The sequence below is a fragment of the Anser cygnoides genome, chromosome 10, assembly GCF_040182565.1.
Source record: "Anser cygnoides isolate HZ-2024a breed goose chromosome 10, Taihu_goose_T2T_genome, whole genome shotgun sequence".
Classification (NCBI taxonomy): Eukaryota; Metazoa; Chordata; class Aves; order Anseriformes; family Anatidae; genus Anser; species Anser cygnoides.
The window spans coordinates 21,197,051-21,213,918 of NC_089882.1; the positions used below are offsets into that span (position 1 = coordinate 21,197,051).

The 16,868-nt window shown below is 39.4% G+C and overlaps 1 protein-coding gene and 1 long non-coding RNA gene across 4 annotated transcripts in view; one reads left to right on the forward strand and one right to left on the reverse strand.

Moving 5' to 3' along the window:
• LOC106040055 (uncharacterized) overlaps positions 1-12,301 on the forward strand; it is a 68,283-nt gene extending 55,982 nt beyond the window's left edge. The window contains exons 3-5 of the long non-coding RNA XR_010833843.1: positions 6,016-6,119; positions 7,668-7,823; positions 11,664-12,301. This is a non-coding gene — a long non-coding RNA (uncharacterized lncRNA). The remainder of the gene's footprint in view (positions 1-6,015; positions 6,120-7,667; positions 7,824-11,663) is intronic.
• EFCC1 (EF-hand and coiled-coil domain containing 1) overlaps positions 8,952-16,868 on the reverse strand; it is a 55,046-nt gene continuing 47,129 nt past the window's right edge. For 2 of the 3 annotated variants that reach the window (XM_067002864.1, XM_048046178.2), the window contains exons 6-8: positions 15,857-16,015; positions 12,943-13,012; positions 8,952-11,356 (exon numbers count right to left, since the gene is read on the reverse strand). In XM_067002864.1, the coding sequence (XP_066858965.1) occupies positions 11,223-11,356; positions 12,943-13,012; positions 15,857-16,015 (363 nt within the window). In that variant the 3' untranslated portion in view covers positions 8,952-11,222. The remainder of the gene's footprint in view (positions 11,357-12,942; positions 13,013-15,856; positions 16,016-16,868) is intronic. The other variant, XM_067002865.1, reaches the window with a different exon arrangement.

The window sequence follows — 16,868 nt, forward strand, 5'->3', positions numbered from 1 at the left end:
CGGATGAAAGGGTAATGCACTTGTCTGTACCATGCCATACCCAGCCTTCCTGTTCCAGTGCTCACGGAAACTGCAGGGACTGGTCGTGGGTTTTGTGACGGGGACAGCTCACTTCACATTAGGTCTTTTCTGTGCTCTCACTTTCTATTGTTCTTATCTAAGGTCTTATTTCAGACTGTGAAAGGCTGTGTGAATAGTTTTTCTTGTTCTGGGGACAGGAAGGGAAGACTGGATGTAAATTGGTTATTTCAGATTTGTTTAAGATTTAGCTAATTCAGCTCTAACAACTCTTATCCCTTACTCAAAAATCAGGTTTAAACTGGATTAACCTGAGGGGTGCACGTAAAGTTGAATTGGACACCCCATTTTTCAGAGCTTTCATCTAGGATGTGGGAGAACTGGGTATAATTCCTTGCTCTGCATGACATCCAATTATTTATGCAAAGTGGGGCAGCTCCAACAGGAGAGATTGAGAGAACCCAGCAGGTCAATAACACAACGGTTGGAGAATTAGTGCTGATATGGGAGACCAAAGTTAAGTCCCCACTCAATTACATTCCATCTTCTGCCTCCAGGGTGAGCACCGTATCCCCTGACTGCTGGTTATGCTGCAGAGCCCTTGACGCAACTTATATCAACAAAATACAATTCGTTTAAGGTCATGCACTTTTCCTGACCAAAGTATTTCACTGGAAAGTTCCTGGTCTGTTGTTCTTGCTGGGAAAGGAAAGGCATGTCCCTGATGTCTTTATCTTGACCTGACTTTTCAAACACAAGTATCTTTGACTGTTATGCTTACCAAGTATTGTTTTGGCATGTGGTATGAAAAGTGATATTCTCTTATTCTTGCATATCCAATATTTACTTCATTCAGAGAAATGAGTATCGACTGGTAAAACACAGTGAAACATGGGGATTTCACTCATGAGGAGACAATTTCCCGTGTAACTTATTGTGAAGTTGGTGGGAATTTAATGGTTTGGTCCAAAATATATAATATGTGCACTTTTGAGCACTAAGATAAATGAGAGTTATTAGAAGAACCAAGCAGGGAATAAAAAGCACTGACACAGGTAGCTGTCCTTGGTCACACAACATAGAAGTTGTTTATTGGGAAATATCCCTTGTCTGCCTTCTGCTTGATAAAGAACCATTTATTCTTCCAAGACAAAATCTAAGGTCAAAGGAAATGATGAATATTGGAGGACCTGGAACTGGGGAAGGATGTATTGGAGCGAGTGGCTAAGTGCTGTAGATGTAACTGAGTAGGAACTTATTATTACATTGTCATTGGTGATTAAACAGAGCAAATATGAGCATGAAATGCTCAAATTGTTTGAATAGCAAAATTACCTTGTGTTTAATTATGGCAGAGATGTGCGTAAACACAGCATACTGATTGCTAGGGATGTTGTCTGAGTCATTATTATAACTTAATACTATGAAAATTAAACTTGAATCTAAATGGCTTTTCTATTATGGTTCATTTTTTCTTACCATTTAAAATGTTTCCAAAGATCTTGCTGGGGGTCTGTTTAGCCCACTTGCACAGTAGCATAGTCGTAGTAGGGTCATAAAATGACATGTCAGCATTCCTGTGTCCACAGCTGCTGTGCTTTGCTTTGAAATTTTTATGTGGTATTGGATGGGCAAGGAGAGATAGTGAAAAAATAAAAAGGGAAAATGTGACTTGCATTTGCTGTTTGTTTGTCTGACAATTTATGAGCCAGTCAAAGGCTAAACTATAGTTCCACTATCCTTCTAAGATCTCCAACAGTTTATTTTCAGCAGAATTTCTGACCAGGTGTTCATAATGTTATCATTCAACTTCAGATGCAGCTTTAAAACTATTTACAAAGTTTATTCCTCTGTGCAGGAGTGAATTGAATCTGCAGTCTGTAACGAGGAATTTCCAAAGATTACATACAAATTGCTGGAGTAGGTTCTTTCCATTTTTAGTAGTGGCAGCATATGGGCCTATATGCTGATTTTTGTTACTAATTCTGTTTCTACCTATAAGGCAATGTCAAATGTCTTAAAAGGTTTGAAAGCACTTTTAAAAGTCATTACTTTTTAGCTCTAAGTTGCCTTTTCCTTAAAAGTTACAAACAGAATAAACTTGGAGTTGCTGTTTTCCTGCATGAAAGAAACAATGAAGTAAACCCAGGTTTCTGTATTGCTAAAGTTTAAGTTTTAAAGGCCTCTAAATTCGAAAGCAGATTAGGTTTCCTCACAACGTTGGCTCTTGCCATCACAAAACGAGATTCAATTGAAGTGCAGCAGTTAAGTGAACTTGAACTGGTATTTTGTCGAGGGTGGGATTTCTGTTAAGTGAGGGATACAGATTTCCCATGTTGGCACAGTCAATGGCTATTCTGCCGCCATTTTGCTTTCTTACTGTATATTTTCTATAATACTCTTCATATTCAAAATGTTATTGATGAAAACCACAAACTGTAGAGACCTTCATCTCTATATATTAGAGACTCTCAGAATGACAAAATAGTTGAATCTGGGGCTGGGAATCCTCTGGAGATTGCCCGGTGCAACTGCTATGCTCAAAGCAGGGTCAGCTGGAGCAGATTGCTCCTGTCACCAGCTGGGCTTTGGACAACTCCAAGGCTGGAGACTCCACAAACTCTCTGGGCAGTGTGGGCCAGTGCTTGACCACCCTCACAGGAAAACAAACAAAAAGTCTTATGTTTAAATTGAATCTCCTGTACGTCAATTAGGGCCTGTGTCAATTAGTGCCGTATCAGTAGGAGTAACACATCAATAACATCCCCTCACCTGCCAGGGTGCTCTTGGCCTTCGTAGAGGTTGCAAGAGATTGTGATTGAAGTCCTTCTTGATTCAAAGCACAGACCTGAATTTCAGTTCCACCCTTCCCAGAAGACTGCCCTGACTGCTGGATTGTTCAGACTGACTGCGTGGAGGTGGGTGTCATCTTGACGCAGTGTTGCAGTTTGTGTGTAGTACTTTTGCTGGGGCAAAACCCTGTATTTTTGCATTTCTACTTGTTCCACTCTGATGAAAAGTCAGTCTCTCAATGGACTTTAGAATATTTAATTATTTATATTTGATTTCTTAACCCTAGATGGTTTTATAGCACAAACAAGAATGCTGTTTCCTATATTTCACATACAATTTAGTGTTCAATAATCTATATTTAAATTTGTATTTAATCATACTGAAATATATTCTCCTTAATGATTTTTCATAGCCTTTTTCTAATACTGATCCAAGTTCTACTAACGTGCATTCAGAAACATTCCTCAGAAAAGAAGCAAGCATGTTTTTATCCTAACCTATCATGAAGTTCATATTCTAGCCTTCTAAAATATTAGAGATAACAATTAGTTCTGCATTTCTATGCAATGCTGGGACTTTGCAGTTGTTTGAAAAGTTGTCCTTCAGCTTTTCTCAGTTCCACCTTGTCAACATGGTTCCACATCTGCTGACATCCTTGCCTGTATAAGACATAAAATACAAACAAGGGATTTCTCCCTTTTCTTCTACATATTCTTGAGAGCTTTTTCTTGTACAATTCTTGTCAGCAGAATTTTCTTTTCTGTGGTCTCAGCATTGTCAAATATGTTTTATTTCAGAGTCTCAGCTATATTATTTTTCTTCTCTTCCTGTATTTTTAATTGCTTGCTATTTCTGTCATGCTTCAACTCTCAAGAGTTTGGGGATGACTTGTACATTCAATTAAATAATAGGATAAGTTCAGATCAGCCTACCATGACTTGCAACAACTTCAGTTTATGAAATGGTGGTTTCTAGTTAAACATTTCTGCTTCATCCTTAGGAAAAAAAAAAGTTGGAAAAAAAGAAAACAATCAATAGCTATTATATTAATGTATTTCCTGAGGATTGGCAGCTGTTGGAGTGGAGGACTGTGCCCTGCACATAAGCTAGAAATCCTGCAGTGTAAGTTCTTGAGAGCAACCCATTGTTAAAATTATTCACCATAGAAATAAAATGTTCACATTTGTCAATATAATATGAAAACTTTGTTTATCTTTCTTAATAGGTTCCATTTCCAAATTCCGTCTTGCTAAAGGCACTTCCTTCACAGATCCGAACATTCTGATTCCATACTTAAAATAATCAGGTTAGAGTGTTCACTGACAGTCACTGTAAAAATTCAGTCTCTTCCTCCTGCATCAGTAAGCCTTTGGCATTCCCTGAACAGAAAAGCATCTGATATGTAATTATTTCTTATTTCTCATGTCCTGAAGTATTTCTGTTTCAGGATTTGAAATGCTTCCCGTCTCCTTTCTGTCTCTACTCAGTAGATTGTTGTTCAGTTCAATGGCTCCTTAAATCTGATTTTGTGACTCAAATTATTGGTTCTGTCAGTTTTATTTGTACGTAGTTCCAGCTAGATACATCAAAGCAGCTCCAGCTGTGTTTTCCTTCTTGGTAGGTTCTCTCAGCATTAATGATTTCCTCTAAAGCATTAGTTTAACACAAGCTGTCATACAGCTTGAGTTACAAAATGGATGCATAGGATCAGGCAGTCATTCTGCTTCCTTCCCTAAAAGACTAGAAGTGTAACAGCAGACTCTGAGCCAAGACCTCCTGCATGGTATGTATGTTCCCATCTTTATACTGGACAGAGTATGTCTTTTTATTGGTGTAATTACAGCAAAAGTTAAGCTGGTTACTGCAATCTTCGTTGAAAAGGAGTGTGCTGTAATGGTGGAGTTGGTGATAAGATGTTTTCTCTGCACTGTTATGTAAAGGTGACCTAGAAATGGTTTCCATGGCAGTAGGATGTGCTACGTGCTGTCGATGGCAGGGCTCGGAGGAGGCCCCGGAGGGCTATTAGGTTTAAAATCTGAGCACATTCAGGAGTGTCTTTCAAATGACTCTCAAAATTGGGTGACGTTTTTGGGTGACTATCAATCCTTTGGTAGATGAGTTGGTGGTGTGTCACAGCCCAGGGCATGACAGATGTTTGTTCATAAGTCATTAGCAGCCATCCTGACTGCTCCTGTTGTCCCCAGAGCTGATCTCTGCTGGTTAGAGCTGCAGTGCTTGACAAGAAAGAGAGAAATACTACTACATGTGCTGGACTAGCACTGTGAATGTATAGTGAACTTTGTTCTCCAGGTTAAACACACACATACACATGCACACACGCACACACAAAAACAGAGAGTCCCTCCCCTTGTTATTGTGTATTCTTTATTTTAAAAATCATGTTTTTGGTGTTTAAATTGTATGTTTTTTCTCCTCTTTTTTTGCTAACTTTCAGAGCTAAAAAATGTTTGATGATCTACTGAACATTAGCTTTATCAGAGTACTTTTTTCAGCTTGTAGTTGCGAAAAAATCACTAATAGTCAGCAAAACCAGAACTATGAAACAACAAAACTTTCTTTAAGTGCAGAAATTGTCCCCAACTATAATAGGACATACACTGAGCTCTTATGACTTTTTTGCTATGCAGTGAGGATGTGGGTGAAACCACTTGAATACTGATAATTTTTCAATGTCATCCTACAGCCCTTGTTTACTCCTTGACAAAGATAAGTTAGCTCATAGTTCTTTGAGGCAGAACCATAAAGTAGTCATTTATAGTGTAATTTGTATTGTGCTCTCAAAAGTACTATTCATACAAAACCCCACAGAGAATATTATATTTGAATGTGGTTTTGAAGCCTATCCACTCTCACTTGGATAAATCTGCCTGGCATGCAGGGGTGCAGCTGCTGATCCCCCGCAATAGGTCTGTAGGGAAGATATGCCCTCAGTAGAGACACTGCTCATTGGCCTTATCTCATTAGTATGTTTCTATATGGTGTGTTAAATTAAGTGTTTCATAAGCCTGACATATGCTGAGCTCACTGAGTAAGGTGTGATCTGAGAAATTTGGTAGCCAGCTTTAGATCAATTGGTACAGGCTGTCTTTTGGTAGCAGCAGCCCTGTGGCGCTTTCAGCCTGGTTGCATACCTTGCTCTGCTTACCCTCTGCTGTTTTCTCAGAAATATCTCTATTCTTGCAGTTACCACAGAGTGGGACTTGTATGGCTGGAACCTGTTTACAAAAGAGCCAAAAAAGTAGAACGGAAACCTAACAGGAACTCTGAAAATACTGGCCACTTTGAAAGTAAGGTGTAATTCAGGAAATAAGGATGATTTCCAATTGAATTTCATGCTCAGAAACACACTCTATTGCTTTTTTATTATGCAGAATTACACATAAAATTATTAATCGAATAAGGTAATGTAAATAGTAAAGGATTGAGTATCTTTAAAATCCATGACATTATAAATTTAAGAGAGACCCTTTGGCTAGTAATGTGATGTGTCACACAAGCTGGGAATGATCATTATCATTCTCATACCTAGCAATTCTATTTTATGCTGCACTGTTTGAAAGTGTTCCCTTCTTCTTAGCAGTCCGATGAAATCAAAAAAAATAAAATCTAAACAGTCTTTCAGCACTGGAAATATACCATGTAGTAGATTAATGGCCTGTATCATAAAGGATAGAAAACTTAATTTCGAGAAATTCAGCAAACACAGGCCAGTGCCAAGGACTTTTTTTCTTCCAAAAGTGTGTACAAATACCAGCAAACTTTTGGAGTAGCTCTGGCTAGAGACTGGAGACTGCCACACTGACTTGGTGCAGAAGTTTTGTAAATCAGTGTAACAGCTGTGACATGGCTGCCAGATAGAGGTTCAGAGAAAATAAATTGGAAAATTATTGAATAACCTTTATATATCAGGTGGAATTTCTTATACTAATAGTTAATACCTTGTATAAAGTAAAAAAAAAAAATAATAATGTGAGGAGGAAACTCTGCTTGTGCCTGGAGCATTGCAGACCCTCAGGTTCTCTCAGGTAGAATCATGCCAAACCGTAAGTGAGAAGGGCACTGGGAGAAGACAGTAGTTTGAGAAGGGAGTCAAATCAGAAGGGTTGTTTTGTGGGAACACCATGGAGATCGGTGGAGGAAATACCCCAGCTTCGTTCTTAGGGCCAAGTTTCATTTTCAGCATAAATTGTACCAGATATATGATGGTAGCCGCTAAGAAAGTGAGGCTGATCACAGTTTGTGGAGATCTGCTAAGGCTAACGAAGTGCAAATATGCTACATGAGCAGAGTCGGTGAGAACTAACCCACCAGGTCTGGAGGATGTGTGAGGAGGGGAGAGGGCCTGTTCTGCTGCTGTGTGAGCAGCACCTTCCCGGAGACTTGCAGGAGCGAGGGTTAGAAGTGCTGAGAACACTCCTGGCAGCTCCCTGAGGGAGACTGGACACCAGTATTAAAGTACAAAATCTGGGTGCCTGAGGGTTTACTGCTCTGCAGGTAGTGATGGAGAAGGAAAAGAAAGAAAGGCCATATGGAAATGTGACAAAGAGTAACTTTTCCTCTGGGGTGACTTACATTAGGGATTCCCATCAAATATAACTGGGAGGAAGCAAACTGTCCTTTCTGTAAGAATGGAATTAATATCTGCTGTTAAAAATGAAATAAAGTAAAATAAAGCTAAAAAAAAACTAGAATTTGGAATGAGCATGCTGGGGAGAGGACAAGATCTCAAGCAGGGTGTAAGGCCAGAGTTCAACCACAATGCCTCAAAGCCAGCATAATTAAGTTGCTTTAGCCCTTTTAACTGAAAATCAAAGCAGTGTGGTTCTCTTCTACAGACAGGACCTAAGCGACCCCCACCAGAACTGTACAACAGGGCTCTGGTCTCATCTGGTAACATGTCACATGTACTCCTCCGACGTGTTTTTCCAACTGACCGAAGAAGCGCTGGGAAGGCATGCTCTGATGGGTTTTGACTTCTTACACAGTTTTAGGTGGGTAATCACACTTGCTGTGTTTATAGCACATGCACACTCTCTGTGATCTTTTACTTTATTGATACGTCAACATGAAAGCATAGGGTCATTTCTTACCATTTGGTAAACATACAACGAAAAAAGTGTTTGCAGAGATGTGGGGTGCTGGATTTGTAGTTATACCCTTTGAATGGAAGTCTCAGTGTGCATTGTTATCTTTTCAGTTCTTGTCATATAGGGAAATTTGTTTTACAAAATGCGGTCCCTGTAATGTGAAGTACTGGTTTGTGCAAATCTAACATCAACTTCGTGCTAGGTGAGCAATTGCACGGTATATTACTGTGAGGACTATTCAAAGGAGGAGTTTTTTATGCAGTCAACACCGGGGGTAATAACTGCTTCTACATTATTGTTTGAAATACGGTGAAGCTATTAATGAGACTTGGTCGGGTGTTTCTGTTAGCTGTTTATTTGGGAAAAATTCCAATACTCAAAAAGGCAAGGTTTATTTATTTTTTTAATAAAAAGTAGCTGAAATCAACTGTAGTCACTAGACTGAAGGAACTAGGTCTACAGAAAACAGAGGGATTTGGGTTTGCTTCCCAAGATTACTATGCAGTCTCTTTTGAAAGGGTTCCAAGTAATAGATCAAACTGTTGAAGCCTACCTGCTTTTAAGGCAGAGCTAGAAATTTCTCAATTACATTGGTTTAAAGTCACTTCTTTATAAAGCTTCATATTAAATATTTATCAGCCACAGCTACATTGAGGCTACAGTATAAAACAAAGGAGGTCTTTCAAAGTACAATGGCTTGCTCTGCCTCCGATTTCCAGCGAGGATTTGACTGAGGGCTGCCTCTTGATCCATCCTGAAGATCCATTCTTCTCACAGAAATACTGCAAGTCTGACTTCCTTCACATTAATTGCTCTTTGAAGTTAAAATAAACATCTTTTTTTGGATGCACCTGGATTGCTGCCACACTGAAACATTCTCTTCAGTTATGCCAAAAAAAAACCAACACAAAAAAAAACAATCCAATTCAAAAGATTAATCAGGATATGCTGTTGTATCAAAAATCATTCTGATATAGCCATTTTGTAAAGAAATAAAAATGTTAGTAATTTAACTAATTTAACAAGATATGATTTTTTTTTCTTATAGCAGTTAAATGTTTATTTATTCACAAAAGCTTCCTTTTACCTCAGCTGTTTGCTTCTCCCTTAACAGCAGCTTAGGTTGCCAGTGACATGTTCCAGTTTCCAAATGCAGCTCAACTGCTGCTTGGGTAAGCTGGGCACTGCTCACTCAGATTATATTGCTCCTCCCCTGCTTTGTCATTAGCACGGCACTCTACTTAAGTTTAGATTTCCAGAAATATATTAGAAGTAGAAACTCAGTGATGAAAAAGATACTAAAAGTATACAGTTAGCATAGCTCTATTAAGGCATACATAAGTGTATATAATACAAGCCGACAAGTATGTGTATATCTAGAGTGGATACAGTAAATAATATTGATATGAGTGTTGAAAGAATCCTGCAGTACATGAAGGTAGCCATAATCAGGCATGTACTTGCATTACAAACCTATTCCTGAGGTGCCCCTTCTGCCAAATATACACATAGGTCATGCTTATTTAATGACTTGCTGACATTTTCTCTCTTTATACGTTCCTGGAAATGTCCAAGAGAGCTGCACAAAGGCAGAAACTTGTTCTTGATTTGGGAGAAAATGAACTCAAGCAGGGAACTGTGCTCTCATTTTAACCTTTATCTGTTGCACATTTAGCGTATAGTTTTTGTAGCATAAGTCTGGTATAAAATAGGTAATACTATCTTATGCTTAGTATTATGTTAGTATTGTATTTAGTATTAGTATATGGTCTTCTTTCTTACAGAGTGAATATTGCACTAAATCTGTCATGTCTAACTTATCTATATGAAAAATCTACATTAAAAATATATATCTATTTTTTAATCTTCTATTAAGCCAGAAAAAATCCTGGGTAAAACACTGTTGACTAGAGTTTGTTCCATTGCTTGCAAAACATCTTTTTCCCCCCTCTAAAATGAAATGAAAATATATATTATAGACTTTTGGGTTTCCAGATGCTAAGTCATGTAGTGCAATTTTGGATGGAGGCGTATACAACCTATATAACATTTTCTGAATAAAAGGCAACAGAAATCGTCTTTCTCCCCAGATTAGATTTTGGTAAGGATCTTTTTCTAGTAAGAAATCCATTTTCTTGGAACAAAATCATACATGCACAGTTCTGAATTGTCTGGTCTTATTTCATTGCTGACAAATCATTTCACATTCTTAAAAGCTCCCCAGTGCATCTTTTTAATAACATAAATCCATCTGGATGATTTCAGAACTCTGCTCTTTTAGTTTCTGTGTTTGATAGTTGAATGAAACAGTGAAAGCATTTTGGAAGCAGCCCATGTTTTTTTGTTTTTGCCCCCAGGAATTATTCTGTTGCTGATTAAGATGTTACGTGGCACCATGATTAGGCCCAGTGTTTTACTTTAACATGTTTGCAAGTGGGGCCCAGCTTTGCATCCAGTTGCACTGAGGGAAAGCCAGTGAGAGAAGAAAGTCAGGTACTGCATATGGCGTTTGCTAATGCAGCAATGGCAGCTGTTGCAAAGTGAATTTGTCAGTCCTTCCCTGGGAGCAAGATTGCATTGTACCTTTTCCAAGAAGTGAAATGTAAATTTTAATATAAAATCCAAGCCTATCATTGGCAAAGGCTCTTGCAGATTTCTAAGGCATCTCTGTAATTGCAAATATAAAATTCAGCAGAGCAATAAAAAATCTATCTTTAAATAAGATGAATAATTGAATCACATATACAGACGCACACACATACATTTTATACAAGAGTCCTTAAAGCTTTCACTACTGTCATAGAGTCGTGTGTATGTTTATAATGCAGTCACTTTGTTACTCGTATGTTACAGAAGCAGTTTACTTGCCAGTAAATTCATAGGCTGCCTTTTGCTTTTGAACTGAGCTATCACAAAAGCTAGAAATTGTGCTCAGGCAGTGTGTAACCAGGGCTGTAAATCTAAATGGGTCAGGTTGGTGTATTTGGGATTCTTTTTATTTGGTTAACCAGTAAAGTCCCAGGGCCGTACTAAGATGGTTAGGCTGCTGTCAGAAACGGGCATTGCTACGAAATGCTCACATAACCTGAAAGCTTCTGCACGTCAGGGTGGACTGCTGTCAGCTGAGGAACTGGCGCTCTTCCTGGAAGCAGCATACCTTTGATAGCATGGCTTAATTATTCTATTACTCTTTTCTATTACTGAGCTCCTTCGAATTGGACAAGTCTTATTCATTCATCCCGTGGCTGAATGGATGAGGGCTGTCGTTCAGCTGGTTGTGCAGGTTACGGCTGGTAGCGCCGCTCAGCATGAGATGACCAGTGGGTTGGACAAGGACTGGCAACTCTGCGCCTTCTCCAGAGGCTGACTTTGTAAGAGTTCACAGGCTGTCAGCTCCTGGTAGAGAGTATCTAGGACTTCAAATAGGTGGGCTTTTCCTTTCAAAAGAAAATCGCAAACGTTATAGTTTGAACAAAGACAGAAATTTGCACTTTAACAATCATAACATGACCTCTCTTCTTCATAGGTGCTATTGCAAGTAATTAACATAAAATACCTAAATGTTGAGAACAAATAATGAGTTTATTTTCCTGTAAAAATTAGAATAGAACTGGGTACAAGTACTGTTTTCTTTACTGTTTCTTTTGCTTCATTCACTACCTATTGAGTTCTCACATACAAGTGTACCAAAGATTACTTCATATCACAACAAAAAGTTGCTAATTCAACCATTCTCTTGCTTAGTTTTGTCAAACAGGAAGAAAATGTTTGATTACAAAGACTTAAGAAAGCTGCTTACGTCACATCAAGTGCACAGCCAGCAAATTGAAAGCAGAGAAGATGAACACTTTATGGCAATGGTGATGCAGAGTGGTCAGGCAGTTTACAAAGCTACTTCACTATTTAACTCCTTGGTGTTGTTTTAGGAAGCTGAGATGTGTTGCGGTTACAGCAGGAGGTAATTTGTTTCAGCAGCATCACTTGGAGTCACTGTTCCCCACAGTATAAGTACTAGCACTGTCTGGCAATGTGTCATGTGTATTCTAACATGCTCCTTTTCTATTGTGCTTGACAAGAAAGTATCTGACCCGTAGGTCAGGTATAGTTTCTCTCTGTGCTGGTGTCTTGGAGCCAATAAAGGTCTTTCTTTGCCTTCTTTTCCCTTGCTTTGCAGCCATGCTGGAACAGCACAGTGTAGCTTTGGGCTGCTTGTGCCCTCAATTTCTGCACGCTAACAACAACAAGGCTTTGGAACAGGAAAAAACAAAATGGTTTGAATGTTATTCTTTCTAAATCACTGTTAATAATATTCTCCAAACTCAAACCCTCAGGCCACATCTACTCTTCTATAATCTTGTATTTGAATGTGGTCTGCTATTAAAAGCACCTACAAGCCATGTTCTTGGCCTGGTACAGGATGTTCATTTCTTGAAGGTAAGTACAAATGCTCTGCTAATAGGAACAAAGTAATCAAATCTAAACCTCCAGGCTGTGATCCCTGTTTGGTTCCTACAGAGGCAGCTCTGGCACACTGGACCATTGTCAAGGGAGACGAGATTGCAAGTTTAATTTTCATAAGGGGAACGTGAAAGGTTATTATTAGAAGAGCGCAAGGTTGAACCCGTTTCTTTACAGAAATATTTTTGTATACCTTGTTTGTGTTGCAGAAGAGGAATACAACATAACCAGGACAGTAACCTGATAAATAGGTGGCTTGCATACTCAGTAGCGTGTTTTTGTATCAATGAAGCCCTACAGAAAAAAGCAGGATACTGAATTGTCCCCCTAAAGCCAAATTCTAATTAAAATATAGCTAAAGAAGCCCTGGATGTTTTTATTTTTGAAGTGTCGCAGGCTAGAAAGCATCACTTCCTATTGGTAATTTTGTTGTATAGTACTTCTTTCTCCCCATCCTGTCCCCCAGTATTTGAAATATTTTTTCCTACTTGTTTGTTCACTATCTAGTCTTTTTCCCTTTAGCTTTTCATGATTCTTGGTCTTCACATATGATTTACTTTCTTACCGTGCTGGGGGTCACGGCAGGATTCCAAAGTGTTCAGCAGGATTTTCCCCAAGGCTCGTTTAGATATGTTCTTCAAAAAATAAAACAATATTATGGCACAGGTATGTTCTTCACCGGTTTAAATGTATGCAAAAAAATATCTATGCACAATGTAGATGCATTTGAAAACTGAAAGAAAACAAAACTGAATCCTGGTAACGCAAGACCTGATATTGGCTGATACGGCTTTATTTTCAATCATTTAACTTAGATACTGCTCAAATAACAGCAGCTTGTAGAGGGTCCCAGTTGCTCAATATGTCTGTAACAAGAGAACCTGTAGTTATTCAGTGGAAAATACAGAGTTTTCCAAATCTTGTGCCTAAACAAATCTAGATGGCAAGAAGCGTAAGTAGGGCAAGCATGATGAAAGCTTGTTCAGGCCTCTGCTAAGCCTGTGCCGAAAGATAAATGGACACATTTTGTGGTGTTAACTCAGGAGGGGGCTTCTCAGACCCATCTGGGGTCCATTCGGTTCCATTTTAGGTGCAGACAAATTAGAAGAGATTGTATATATCATGTGGCAGGCCCACTCTTAGCTATATATTGCGATGTAATAAATACTAGCCAGAGAGGACTGTAAAACTACTTAGGATTTGGACGGTCTGTTTCAGTGGTAGTTTTATATTAGAAATCTGTGGGGATGTTACATAACGCCTCTGGAAAACAAACACTCTTAATTTGCTGTCTAGACACTAATGCATGCTTTCTGGGAGATGGTCTTGCAATCAGTTTAATTAGCACTTAGAGGCTCTCTATCTGTAGGGAGAGGTTGTTCTGGTTAAAACTTCCAGAAGGGAAAATGGGTGGAAGCTGTTTGGAAGCAGCCGAGGCACCTGCCAGCAGCTCAGCAGCGCTGCCTTGCTCACTGATGCCACTCGTCCACCTTCTGCTCGCCCGCCCCTGTGGGGGCACAGTGGAAAGCAGTTTGTGGCGGGCTGGGTTTACACATGACCTCTGCAACGCCTTGTGAGGCTTTCATAGTCCTGCCAAAGTGCTTTTGCCTTTGGACAGCCATTGCTTTGCGGTAGATTCTGTTGCAAATTACATACTTGGGGTATTTATAACATGAAGGTGAATATGCTGGCGAAATGACACTTAAAACCACAGTTACGGTTGAATAAGCTTTCTCTTGCCTGAAGTATATCCCATTAGGGACTTAGGGGATCCTTGCTAAACTCTTCTGGGAATGCTGGGAATTACCTTGTTCGCTGACAGCATCGCCGCTTGTATTTGTGCTATGGAGGCTGGCAGCGTTCCGTGGCATGTTTTCAGCAATGGTTAGCATTAAGTGCTATTATCACGGAGATACGGCACTTTGGGTGATGGACTGTCTCCTGAGCAGAGATGACGTGCGATAGTATGACTGACCAGTGAATGACATGTTGAAATCTTGACACAAAAGTTTATTGCACTTGCTGCCAGTCAGAGTCTTTACTAGCTTAATCCTGCACTGCATCATTATTGATGCATATGTCAGACTTCCAATATGAAAGTAGAATTTCCGCATCAAGTGCTAAAACAAGTTACCAAATTATGAGATATTGCACTTGTTCCCTAGAGTCATCAGCGGAACATGAGCGTACTTCAAACAGAGCAAAGTGATCATCTGAGGAAGCATTCTCATCTCACACAGATTAGGCAAAGCTTAGCTGAAAATTGAGGAGAATCCTGAGTCATTACCAGAGAAATTAGCTCCCAGCAGTACAGCCTGGCTCCCAGCGTCCAACACGTCCTGCAGATTACCCAATTAGCCTGTCTTTTGGCCACCCTGTTCCATTATCAGTCCCCAAGCAGGAGATTTAACCTTGTTTTCTAAAGGACTGCTATACTGGCTGTGTACTTCTGGGATGTTATTGTATCAGCTCTTGTAAATCCATGTTTGGATTATTAATTGGGTAAGAAGCTTCTCACAGAAAAATACCTTATTTAGGGTATATTCCCCTATAGGAAGGGTATTTTCCTTTTAATACTGACTCAATGCTACTGCAGGATGCCGTTAAAGGTTCCCAGCTTTTTTATCATTATTATTTTGTTGCACCCCTCTTTCTGTTTGTACATGGACAAGCCGGACTCTTATCCATCTGCAAAACACTGACTGTGGGTTCAGCCTGAGGCTTTGACCTCGGCAGGTACTGGGAGGCAGTGCCTTGCAACGGCAGGATGCCTCCGGCAGCTGCTGCTGACGTGCAGGCGCTGTACAAAAGGCAGGGCCTGAGACTCAGCTCCACGTCCTGGTAACGTGGTCATGCCAGCCCTCCTGGTACTGCCTGTGATGGGAGGTGCGCTCCATAGTTTTCTACATCTCCAACTTGAAAATTATTACCTTAAAATGTGTGAGTGTTTATCATATTACTGAAATAAGCGACTGCAGCATTAACTCTAAATTTTAGCCCAATTCCAGCCTGGGCAGCTGTTTTCTGCCTAATTCTATATTATGACGTGAGCATACAAACTATGATGTGAAACAACACATGAAGAACTCTGGCTACATCTAAAATTTGGTAAATTGACATAAAATCAATTTACAATTTGAGTACAATTTGACAGCAAAAAGTGTCTTCAAGAAGGAAAAATAATCTTCTCAAATCTTTCTGATCACTAGCACTTTCATTTTCCTTGATTCCTCCAACTTTTTATTTAGAAGATAATGAGAGCTTCAAGATCTAGATCCAAGGAGATCTCTAGGCTTCTTTTGAAAAGTTATCCGTAGGGATTTGAAAGTTTTCTGCAATTGCTGGGCAGTTCCAAGGGCAAACACACGTAAAAATGTTTCTTGGTGTAAAGGACTTTGCACTGAATGAATGTATAAACATCATTTTGGGTTTGGAAAGGACAAAATCAAAAACAGTTCTAAGTCACTGTTTTGTCATACCAAGTCTCGAAGCTGTTGAAGAAGCTGCAAAACATCCATGAGCTTTTCTTCCACCAGCGACAGCCTAACTCTCTCAGTCTCCAACATCTGTAGCTCCATCTTCAGCATTTCGGTCTCCTCCACCTTTTGCTGCAGTTCAGTTAGCAATGGGCCTTTCATCTGGATAATGACACAGGGCATTAAGAGCACTGGAGCTTTTCACTTTCTTGCTGAACAATTGCAAAGCTAAGTTTTCCTCTCTATCTGGTAAATGTCAGTTCCCTCCAGAAGATTATCTTGAAAAGTACATTTCTTTAATGTACTATATAAAGCAAAGAATCAATAGTTGCCAGGAAGTGCATGCTTCATGCTCGCACATAATGGCAGTTCATTCAACACTGGATACGAGCAGATGGTTCAGAAATGCTAAGTACTAGCAGCCCTATCTACTTTACTAACCCATTGCATTCCTATATTCCTCTATGGAACATAACTGATTTGTGTGTCCTCAGCAATGTTATCATATTTTTATTTTGCAGCTCTACATATCAATCATCCATGTATTCACTGAAACAAGAAGGTAATTAGCTAATTTCTTCTAAGGTGTTTGTTTGTTTGTTTGTTTTGTTTTTGTTTTGTTTTCAAGTTTTACAGAATGATCTGTAAGATTCTGGTTCTGCCAAATACTGGCCTGCTGGCTTGGTGAAACACTGGTTTGCAGCTAAGCACAAAAAGGCCCAGATTCAACAAGACTTGAAGACTACAGAAATTCTAGGCAGGAGTGATCTCCTCATACTTCCGAGGCTGAACTGACCTACTGGTTTTCTTAGACCTACCAGTGGAAGAATGTTAAAGATGTGAAATGTTGCTTTTGTTTCCATACTACGCTTAAGTGACATGCTGTATTAGAAAGCAGCCACACCATTTGCAAAAGTGTCTTTGCTTGTCACAGACCCAGGTCTGTTGCTGATGCATGACTACGTAGCTAAAAAGAACATGAAAAGCATCCTCTGGAAAATATATCACATATATA